Below are 12193 nucleotides of genomic sequence, written 5' to 3'. Positions count from 1 at the left end.
CATAACATTTCCAGAGATTTTGTATTGAAGGGACTAACAAAAGACAATTCCATTGGAATATGGATAATTAGTAAAGTATACTCTGGAAATGATGTGGTTCTACTAGAATGATACCTTTGTTCTATCAGGCTCCTAAGTATGTTACTGTAGCATTATCAAGTGTCAAAAATAGAAAATAAAGTTTTAGGGGAGCTAATGGAAGGATTTTCTTTATTGAACTAATTTGTGGAAAATTTAACCTGTGTAGTTTTTAAAATGGAACTTATTGGATGAATCTGCCTACTTTTTAAAATGGAACTTTTTGGATGAAAGTTTGTAACCAGAAGGATAAATTTGTTGTTGTTTCGTGGGGAGGGTCATAAAATAATTGTAGCACTCTTGTAATATATTTTGTTTATAGGACATAATACCAAGATGTGAATTGGCTTTCAGTAGTAGATACACGGGCATTTTTTCCTCATGTCAGTGGAACATGAAGGCTAGGAACTTAATAATAGTATGAAGTGCAGGTTGTCATTTATTCTACTGTGCCTTGCAGAGTATGGATGTGGATCCAGAAAATCAAATTCTCATGTGTTACATTATATGAGAAGTATTATTAAAAATATCTGTGAAGTATATGACTTTTCATATAGAAAACAGTACAACAAAAACAATGTTGCCATGAGCATGATTATTTTATTCAGATAATGTGAATATTAAATTGTTATAATAATGGAAATGCCTGAATGGAATGTAAACAATGACCAGTAAAACTACCTTTAAGGCGAAGTGCCGAATGTTCAGTAGGCACTTGAAAAATAACAGCAGCTTAGACTATTAAACATTTCTTTATATTCAGTTTGGAAATAACTAAAGTTTGAAAGATCAACCCGCCATTACACTCACATTTGTCGTTCAACACTTTATCTTAAAGGTGAGTGAATGTCTGTTCTCCCAATGACTGAGAATGCTAAATCGTTCAGTCTTAAAGCTTCAGTGTTTTTCTATGTATCTTTGTAGTTGCTAACCTACTGCAGGCAACACATGTTATGATCACTTCTAGAAAAATGTCTTAAACTTTATTCATTGTGTTCACATGTCTCTTGTCACTCCCTGGCCAAATGACTGTATCTGTATTGTCAGCTGATACTGCAGCTCTGCTTAAAACATATGGAATGAAGTTTGCAATTCCATTTTGCACACAATTTATTCTTCAGGTACTCTAAGCAGTGATTTTAAGTGTGATCACTGTGCCATCTCCAGTCAGACTTTGTGCTTTTGTCACTGTTACAGCCCTATTTATGATAAAGTTCAACTTCAGGTATTCTTTAACTGTCCGTATTCAATTTTATTAGCGTAAGAAATTTTGATATCTCGTATTATGAGACCATCTAATTTTACATTTACTCATTGACTCTTAGATGCAGCTGGTGATACGAATCGCAAAGTGATCACACGCAAGCGAAAGAGAAGGAAGTATTTGCTGAGGAGAAAGAAGTCGGAAACAACGAATGAGAAGATTAGCAGTGAGAAATCTGCTCCCGAACAACGTCAACGAGTTGATCTGAAAGGTCCTCGTGTGAAACATGTTTGCCGAAGTGCTTCTATTGTTCTGGGGCAACCTCAGGCAACATTTCCAACAGTTAAGACTAGTGGTCAATCAAAGAAGCGAGGTAAGTGTTTGTTCTAAGCCGTATTATTTGGCTGTTTATACTGTTATAAGTCCGCAGCTCGTGGTCTCGCGGTAGCGTTCTCACTTCCCGTGCACGGGGTCCCGGGTTCGATTCCCAGCGGGGTGAGGGATTTTCACCTGCTTCGAGATGACTGGGTATTGTGTCGTCTTCATCATCATCATCATTCATCCCCATTACGGTCAGAGGAAGGCAATGGCAAACCACCTTCACTAGGACCTGGCCTAGTACGGCGGTGCAGGTCTCCCAATTCGTTCCCCTATGCTCTGTCAAGGAGTATGGGACGTCATCATCATCACTGTTATAACTAGTTAAAACACACACACACACACACACACACACACACACACACACACACACACACACACACACACAGAGGGTGATTATAATTAAACTTAAACTTTCAAACTGCTGTAGAAATAACACCACTGGTCAGAATGACGTCAAATTGCAGTGGAATATTAACGCAGAAGAGGGAAAACGTATGTCAGAAGAAAAATACTTACAAAACTTAGCAATAGATGGCACTGTAAACAGTAATAGTGGTTCCAGAATGAGATTTTCACTCTGCAGCGGAGTGTGCGCTGATATGAAACTTCCTGGCAGATTAAAACTGTGTGCCCGACCGAGACTCGAACTCGGGACCTTTGCCTTTCGCGGGCAAGTGCTCTACCAACTGAGCTACCGAAGCACGACTCACGCCCGGTACTCACAGCTTCACTTCTGCCAGTACCTCGTCTCCTACCTTCCAAACTTTACAGAAGCTCTCCTGCGAACCTTGCAGAACTAGCACTCCTGAAAGAAAGGATATTGCGGAGACATGGCTTAGCCACAGCCTGGGGGATGTTTCCAGAAGGTTCGCAGGAGAGCTTCTGTAAAGTTTGGAAGGTAGGAGACGAGGTACTGGCAGAAGTGAAGCTGTGAGTACCGGGCGTGAGTCGTGCTTCGGTAGCTCAGTTGGTAGAGCACTTGCCCGCGAAAGGCAAAGGTCCCGAGTTCGAGTCTCGGTCGGGCACACAGTTTTCATCTGCCAGCAAGTTTCAGTAATAGTGGTTGACTACAGGTGACAAATAAATGAACAACAATGCTCAAGGTGTACGTTTGATGCTAAACAAACTGTACTACTCAGTGTGCATGGGTGTCCAGTTGTGATACTGTTAGTTACGTAAGTTCATTCATCATGCCAAGGTCGTATCACATCGGGAGGGAAAAATCTGTTTTTAATTGTCCTGAGGCCAAAAGCTGCATAGAAATCATCAATCATAATCAAACCAGATTATTAATTTCCATGTGACGGGCACAAAACGCGTTCAGTATGCTGTTCACAGTTTTCTGCAACAAGTTGAAATCAAGAAACAGCATGTTCCACAAGTGATAGAGGTGTTTCTGTGGTCATGTTCAGAATGTGTTGTGCAATGCGTGCCTTCAGTGCAGCTAAGTTTGGAATTGGAACACTGAACACATCATCTTTCAGATAGCCGCACAGCCAGAGGTCACACGGATTAAGATCAGGTGATCGGGACGGCCAGGCTGTAGGGAAATGGCGGCTGATAATTCTAGCATTTCCGAAATGGTGCTTCAGCAGCTGCTTAACTGTATTTGCAATGTGCGGAGGTGCGCCATCTTGCAAAAAAATACCGAGCGAGGTGGCGCAGTGGTTAGCACACTGGACTCGCATTCGGGAGGACGACGGTTCAATCCCGTCTCCGGCCATCCTGATTTAGGTTTTCCGTGATTTCCCTAAAATCGCTTCAGGCAAATGCCGGGATGGCTCCTTTGAAAGGGCACGGCCGATTTCCTTCCACATCCTTCCCTCACCCGAGCTTGCGCTCTGTCTCTAATGACCTCATTGTCGACGGGACGTTAAACACTAATCTCCTCCTCCTCCCCCCTTGCATAAAAATGATTCCGTCCACGCTGTTGGAGAGCTGGAATGACGTAGTTGTGCAAAAGATACTTCTAGCGCTTACCAGTGACAGTACAGGTAACAGAACCGGAAGCACCTGTCTCTTCGAAAAAATATGGCCCTATGATAAGTGATGCCATAAACCTGCACCACACAGTGACATTTTTGGGATGAAGTGGTATTGGTTGCTTTGTGTGTGGATTTTCCATTGCCCATATTCGACAATTCAGTGTAAATACATATACTGCCAGATGGAAGTGGGCTTTGTCTGTCTACAAAATCTTCCACAGCCAATCATTGTCCACTTCCATGCGAGTAAGAAATTCTAAAGCAAAGGTCCCTCTTGCTGGCAGGTGAACAGGAAGCAACTCATGCACATGGGTAATTTTGAATGGATAGCAAAGAAGGGTGTTTCGTAGCATTTTACGCATCATGCTCACGGGTGTGTCCAGTGTTTGTGCAATTCTCCGTGCACTACACGTTTGCACAGCACCATTTGTCTCTTCCTGCCTTGCTGTGGCCATTGTTTCCACATACGTCGAATCATTTTGTTTCCTCCCTCTACCAGGTTGCATACCAAAAGAACCCATCTTTTCGAATTTCCGAATCATTTTCTCCAGACCCATGGCAGTCATTGGACCAATGCCTTTTTTCAAACCCTTCAGTGTCCGGAACTTCTGCAGAGCAGTGAGTGCACAATCATCATTCGTGTAATACAGCATTGAGACGGTCATAGTGAACGATGTAGATGCGAAAGGAGGAAAAGCTGTATACCCGGCATGTTCATACAAACTTCAATGGGTCTTGCACTTAACAGGTGTTTTCATTTACATATTCTGACACATGCAATGCCATCTGTTGATCAGTTTTCACACAATTTTTTCTTCTTTCGTATGTTTTCCCCCTTCTCCGATAATATTCCGTTGCAATTTGACGTCATTCTGACCAGCGCTGTTATTTCTACAGTGTTTTGAAGTTTTTGAAAGTTTAACTTTAATTATAATCACCGTGCATGGGTGCTTGCGTGTGTGTGTGTGTGTGTGTGTGTGTGTGTGTGTGTGTGTAATTAATCTACGAGGGCTTTTCAATAAAGAATGAACTTTTTTTTTTTTACAACATACCTTTACCCATCCTCATAATTTTGATGGTCTTTCCCAAAGTAGTCTACTATGAATGCGATGCACTTGTCCCAGCATTTCCGCCAGTCTTCAAATACATGCTGGAAACCATTTTTTGAGAGGCCCTTAAAATCGCCTTCACCACTGCTTCTGATGATTGGTAATGCCTCCCATGAACGTGTTTCTTCATATTAGGGAGTAGAAAAATGTCACATGCGGCTAAATCCAGACTATAGGGAGGGTGAGGGATGCACTTGACATTGATTTTTGCAAGATATTCAGCAACATCTTTGGCAATATGCAGCCACGCACTATCGTGGTGCAGCATCCAGCCTGCTTCACAGAAATGTAGTCTTTTGCGCCTGATATGGACTTGCAATGTTTTCAGGACATCCGTGTAGTATTGTCCAGTTACTGAAGTGTGTGCAGATACAACATGCTGATAAACCATTCCATGAATGTCAAAGAATGAAATGACCATAAATTTCCTAGCAGAAGCAACCACTTTTGTTTTTTTGGGATGTGGTGATGAAGGAGATTTCCATACTGAGCTTTGCTATTTGCTCTCAGGATCAAAATAATGTAGCCAAGTTTCATCAGCAGTGATTACAATTTTGCTCGGGAATCAACAGTCTTGCAACCCCACGTGCCATGTGTAATTTTTCTGTTACCAACCTGTGGGTGGCACCCATTGAAATATCCAGTATTTCAGAAAGTGATCTTAAGGTAATTTGTTGATCCTCTATCACAATGACAGCAGCATTGTTGATGTTTTCTTCCGTAAGAGCAGTAACTGGAGCACTGGGTCGGGTCCACCTTCCTTTGAAATTGATTGTCTCCCCAATTTATAAACGTTTGAATCCACCTTCGAGCTTTGCTGTAGGGAAGAACAGATTCTCCATAGGTCTCCTATAACATTGTATTGGATTCAGCTTAAGATTTGTTGAGATGAACGCAGAATTTCAAAGATGCATATTGTTCCTCACATGTTACCTCCATTGCAGCAGTAGGCGTACTGAACATGTCTAACCTTGCCTGCCTCTCACAGGTGGGAACCAGGAGTCCCAACAATGAAATTACTATGGCGTGTTTGTTGCACGTTAAGCTAACGGAATATCATAAGATTAAATTTTAGTGTGAGAAATTAAGACCATAAAAAAAGTATGCTCATGCTGTATTGAACAGTCCTCGTATTAAAATTTATGCTTCTTAAGCTTTGTTTAAGTGAACGTGACTGATTCACCTGCAAAAGTAATTATGTTGATCACAAAGTGGAAGTGAACTCTCCTTTCTGAGAGAGAGAGAGAGAGAGAGAGAGAGAGAGAGAGAGAGAGAGAGAGAGAGAGAGTTCAAATCCCTTCCCACCGTATATAGTGTCCTAAATCATTCTGGATGGTCCCTGTGAGAAGACCATTGCCCATTTAGTGCTCCATTCGTAACAATCTCAGTTTAGCTTCATTTGAAACACACACACACACACACACACACACACACACACACACACACACACACAACCACCAATAACAACAACAACAACAACAACATACATCATTACACATGGAGGAGAGTTTTTTTTTTTTTAAACAGATAAGAACCCAGTTTGTGTTTAAAATTAATTATTTTACTATGTATTAAATTCTTTCATTGCTGGGTATGTGGTCAAAGATTTTTTTGTCTGGCTTACACTACACTAAAAACATCATCTTTGTTTTTAGATACATCTTTGTTTTTAGATATATTTTTCCTTCGTGGAATGTTTCCTTCTATTATTACACTACACTAAGGTTGAGTGCTGCATAGTGTAAGCCATTTCTCTTTCTAGTGGTATATTTATGTACGTTACTGTTTCCATGATTGGTTGCTGACAACACCAACCATGCTCTGGAACCAGTAACATGCATAAATATAATACTAGAAAGAGAATGGCTTTTACTATCCACCACTCAACCTTAGCATAGTGTGGCACAGAAAAAGTGTGAGGTATTCAGTAATTAAAAGATCTTTAACCACCTACCCAGCTATGCAAAGAATTTAATACACAGTAAAATAATTAACTTATTTGTTGTTGGTGGTGGTGGTGGTGGTGGTGGTGTGTGTGTGTGTGTGTGTGTGTGTGTGTGTGTGTGTGTGCGTGTCAAATTAAACTAAACTGAGGTAATTGTAATTATTCCCCCGTGATGAAAGACAGAATTATGAGGGACAGTTTATTGCAGGCATTGTTATTGAATCCTGTCTGTGTCGCATCTCATTGCAATTAAGAAGTTAGAAACAACAAAACTCTTTGCCATTTCCCCATTTTTGATTAATTCTGTAAGTTCACTGTGGGTGAATTTTGGATACACAGAGGCCTTCTGGTCTTATAAGGGAAGCCTGTTCCCACCCACTCTCATCAGTGTCTAGCTACCTATAGAAAGTTTGCTACACATCTCTTGTTCAGAATTGTTTTGCTCCTTTGAGATAATCCATGGTGCCATAGTGTAATTGTAGTGGATTAACAGTTGACACAGGAACGACATGTACCACATTTCTTCTTCATGGGGTCCATGGAAATGACAGAGGGCTCTCTGATTGATTGATGTTGTTGGTGTCTCACAGCATATTTTCCACATTCTTATGAATTGAAGCTGTCACTTCACTGAGTATACCCTTATGACTGTTGACTAATGGATGGATGTGTCACAGTGTTGGTGCATTGGTCATCTGAACTACTTACCTCATTTCTAGATTTGAAGTCGTTAAAATCTGATACAGGATGAAGAAAATTTGTTGGTCACGTTTTTTTTTCCAGACCAGGGCCTATTGGCAATTAGATAATAATTTCTTTGTCAATGATGTCTGTACTAATAGTGTTAAGTAATTCTTTGTCAGTGGGACTGAGAGCACAATGGCAAGATACTGTACTTGGATTTGAGAGGATGACGATTCAAATTCCTGTCTGTCCGTCTACCTTTAGATAGCCAGCCATGTGTTCATGAGGTAATAGTATGTATTTCTAGATATAATTTGAAGTAGCTATTGATGTGAGCTTGGAGATAACTGAGGAAGAGCATGGCATACATTTGGTGACATGTGGCTCTAGGTTGCGTATTGAGGATTTTGTACTATGGCCGCTTCTTGAGACAGGAAGTGAGAGAGCGAGTCCATTTAGTTCAAACTTTGTGAAGAAGACAAATATGATGTCAGTGACAGCCTTTGTGCAGAAGTTGACTTTAGCAGGAAACTTAAGAGAGGCAAATTATTTTGTAGTTCCTTGGGGAGGTGCATGCCCACAAGCCCAATTGGGTGGGTGGCATGGTAGCAGCCATTGCTGGAGAATCTTTGGAGTCAGCCATTGAAAGAAGGTCAAGTGTTTTAATGGTTGGACAAGTGGTCACTTCTAAACAGTCAGAAGACATATATGATTTTCACTCAAAAAGATGAGCAAGACACTTAAGACTTTTACTGAAAAACTTAGGCCTCTGCTTTTGGTGCTGGGTCCTAAATCCTCCGATGTCATTTTCATGGTGACAACACACAGTGCAGTGCACAGGTAAACTATCTGTGAATAGCAAAACCTTGGTTCAATTGTTCCTTTGTTTGCTCCCACACACAGTAGAATTCTTTGTGGTCTTCCATCATTGTTTGTGCTTTTTAAGTCATGAAGAATGTATGCACTTTTCACCAGCATTCCTATTCATAAAGAGTCTTGTAAGACCAGCCCAAATAACATAGTCTTTTGTTGTCCCCCACCCACCTGGCTGCTCTGGAACAGATCCATGGCCACAATATTGCTGACAAATCCTGCAAGTAAGATCAAATTGATGGTCTTTGATCCACAGCATTTCTGTGAATACTATTTTGTTTAATGTAATTGCTTACTCATTTGAGGATGTTGCCGAGCAACAGAAATCAGGTGACTGTCTTTTATTCATTTGTTTCAACTAGCCAGACAGTATCAGTCTCAGGTGGTGACTATAAGAGGGGGGCGGTGGGGGGGGGGGAGGGGGCAGGGGATAGGTGCAATACCACATTCCCTGAAGTTAATCAAGGCAGATTCCAGAATAATTCCTTTGAAAAGGCCACACAAATAATTTCCTTTTACCTATCATTTCTGAACTTGTACCCCATCTCTAATGAGCTCATTGTCAACAGAACATTGAAACGTAATAGTCCTTCCTGTCATTATCACTGTCACTGCCCCAGTGGTTGTCTAGTTTGGCTGTTCCCATCCATTGGGATTAAGTTGTGCCTGTTAATGAATGATCCAGACTTGCGCTTGGCTACTTGTGATGGTTATGATCATTACCAGCATGTAGATTGTGTTCGTGAGGTGGACTAACTTCTTACTGTCTACTAGAGATTTACAAATTAACTGATCTACTTTATTGTCAATAACTGTCAGATAACATTGTTTATAGTGGCTAATAACTGCTCAGAACACCAATTGCACAAATTTGTTTGAGTAGCCTTGCCAGTCAAAAGCTGTGAGCTTCCACACCTGCAAGATAAATCCAAGGATAACATCATCAATACATTTTATTAGAACCATAAATTTAGATGGGTATCTTAAGTCATTGATAGTTACTGTCATAATATGGCCCCAACATAACCTCCACCACAGTGTTGAACAGTAACCCAGTGGTCCATGCCCAGGGGTTTGGGCAGCCTTTCATCAGATATAAATAGTGGGACTTATGCAAGTGTCTTTATGCTTCACCAGAAGATGAAATGTGTTAGAATGCCACTGTTTTGTGATCTGTTATCAAGCTGGAAATCCGAGAGCTTTTCATCAACTGTCATTTTTTCCTGTCAGTCGGAATACTGTTGAGTTATTTCAGCTATTGCCATACATGTTTCATAAAACTGTTAAGCACTATTACCATGTTTCCTTTTCGCCCCTTGTGTTCGAAGTACTGATGATTTAAACACCTAGACACTCTGTTACATAACCAACGAGAACATAAATTAATAAATATGAACAGTTATAACTTCCAGTAATATAGTATAATAAGAATTCCTAGATTACAACATTGTATTTTGTGTGTTTCTCATCAGTTAATTACTCACCAAAATCTGAAATCAAACCTTTATTTAATTCTCATAAGAAATTATGCTTTCCACAAAGTGTTTAACCTCTGTTGAGTTAAGTAACAGGTTTACTAAACATTTTGCTTCAGTATCTGGGCATATACGCCCCAGAACAAGTGTGAAATCTGCGAAAAACCTGGAATTTCTTTTAGAATTCTGGGAATTTTTATTGTTATAGTTTTCAGTAAAATGTTTGTAATTTTGACCACTAAGGACTCTAACAAAGATTTTACTGTAGACTAGTACTGCAGAATAATGCTGCAGCAATAAAACATAACTGAGAGAATAAAACCAAAATAAAACTTCAGTTACCAAGAAAATGTGCCATTTTGAGCAACAAAACACAGTGCACTCGCAAACGCATGCCAATAGCAAAATGTGTCAAAGGCTTTAGGACAAAGACTGTGCAATGTTTGCATTTCTAATGGGTCGTGGGAAAATATTTCAAATGGTGGTTTGAGAAGCGCTACTATCAAATTAAATTTCCTTTTATGCAAGATGAACTATCATTCGTATGGGAATGTGTGATGAATATTTTATATCGTGGAGCATTTGACTCTTATTCAGAACTTAATGCTTTGAAGACCAGCCACTTAGAAAAATTGTGGGCCTTGAAGAGCAGCCGTTTATGTCTTTCTTTTAAATTTTATTGGCACATTTCTGTTTGATACATCATAAAGGGTAAGACATGCTAAAAAGACCAATATTATATGTGAAAGGTTAGCTTTTCTTGTAGTTATACTGTACATATATTAATTTAAACCATTAACTTTTCCTATTTGTGTTTCAAGCAACTTTACGTCAATGTTGGTATAGGCTGACTACATCATATGTTTTATGCTCTGAATATCTACTGTCATTGGTTGGTGAGATCACGTGACGTGAGTTATGATTGACTGACAAAAGCGCATCCCAATCTCAATTCCAGTGCTCCGGAAGCTAGCATGCTGTATATGGTGAAATTTGTATTTATACTTTCATACTACAAAAATATGCAGTGTACCTGTTTCCACCCGTGAAAGGTCTTTCCAAAACATGTTGTTTTTTTGCTAGGTTTCGTTCCCTAAAGTGCCAGAATGTTCTACACCAATGTATAAAACTTTTACCATTCAAAGGATTGATAAGTTTCACAGCTCTGAGGGAAAGTATATTGTCACTTAACACAGAAAAATGTATTTTCAGCCAGAAAAAATGTGTTTTTAATCAGAAAATTTGAGAATGTTCTTTTTCTTGTCCAAGTATATGCCCTGAATATGGTTCTTCTATCTGTGGAGTACAAGAATTTAATACCTCAGCAGGGCATAAAATTTCTCTCTTTATGATGCATGTGGTCACTTAGTGTAAAGTCTAAAACCCAAACATACTATTATTGAGTACTGAATGTCATTATCTGACTTGCTTATGAAATCAGTGACATGGGGCTTGCAGTAGGGAGATAATAAAGAAAAACAATGTGAGTTTCCATTTGTCTAGTATCTGTATAGTATGCCTATTTTTAGTTCTTTTTCATGTCCTAGTTGTTATATATTAATCCATAATGGCTGTGTTTCATCACTGATCAAAACCAGTTCATGACCCCATCAGAGCTTCAATTGATAGGCTGTTTAAATGGGCAAAATATATTACTGCCTTTGTGCAGGTTCTAGAGTTTTACAGTATTGTGGAATACAATTAATTTTTTCAGCCTTTCAAAGATGAAATATGAAGAATGTTGTATGTAGTCGAAATCGCCTATTTATTCTGAAGTCCTACATGTGTGTTATTTATTACTTTATTTCTGGGACATTCGTTCGAATAATGCCGACATTTTGTCAGAAATTGTGGAAACATTTAAAGAAACAGAAAATGACTCAGAAAGTTGTGTAAACTGTGGTTCAAACAATGATTGTTGCACTAATTAAATTCCAGAGTACCATCCAACATAAGCCTAAAGAGAATATGTACAGTAATGGCATTGAGTGACAAACAAAAGGCTATGAAGTTTTTGGATAATTGAAGGGGGCAGAAAATGCTTAAACTTAAGCTGTGTACAAAGCCAATTTTGTTACATAAAATATGAACATGAATTGCATAAATGGAAGAAAGATTTCCGCGAAGTCTGAATACACTCCAAATTAAACTTACGAAAGTGTGAAAGAAAAACTATTCAAAAGGTATAGAAATGCTCGTGAGAGTCAGTGCACTGCTACCGAGGGAAATCTATGAGACTGGGTGCTCTTAATTACAAATGGAGATGAACATAACTGATTTCTAGGCGTCTTCAACCTGGTTAAACAGATTTGGGAAATTAAATTATACGGAAAAGGAAGTCTCAAAATTACGGAGTTTTCCCCAAATAAACACATAGAGGAGGTGTAATTAACAGGTAATACTATATGGAAATTTGTAGCTGACTTGAAGACAAATCTTCTTTTTATCCCATAAAATGC

At 39.4% G+C, this 12193-nt stretch overlaps 1 protein-coding gene across 1 annotated transcript in view; it reads left to right on the top strand.

The window, feature by feature from the left end:
* Positions 1-12193, top strand: part of LOC126184037 (histone-lysine N-methyltransferase trithorax) — a 219481-nt gene that overhangs the window by 54022 nt on the left and 153266 nt on the right. The window contains exon 5 of the mRNA XM_049926395.1: positions 1404-1655. Coding sequence (XP_049782352.1) covers positions 1404-1655 — 252 coding nt within the window. The remainder of the gene's footprint in view (positions 1-1403; positions 1656-12193) is intronic.

The sequence above is a fragment of the Schistocerca cancellata genome, chromosome 4 (assembly GCF_023864275.1).
Source record: "Schistocerca cancellata isolate TAMUIC-IGC-003103 chromosome 4, iqSchCanc2.1, whole genome shotgun sequence".
NCBI lineage: Eukaryota > Metazoa > Arthropoda > Insecta > Orthoptera > Acrididae > Schistocerca > Schistocerca cancellata.
This window is presented reverse-complemented; position numbering and strand designations above follow the sequence as displayed.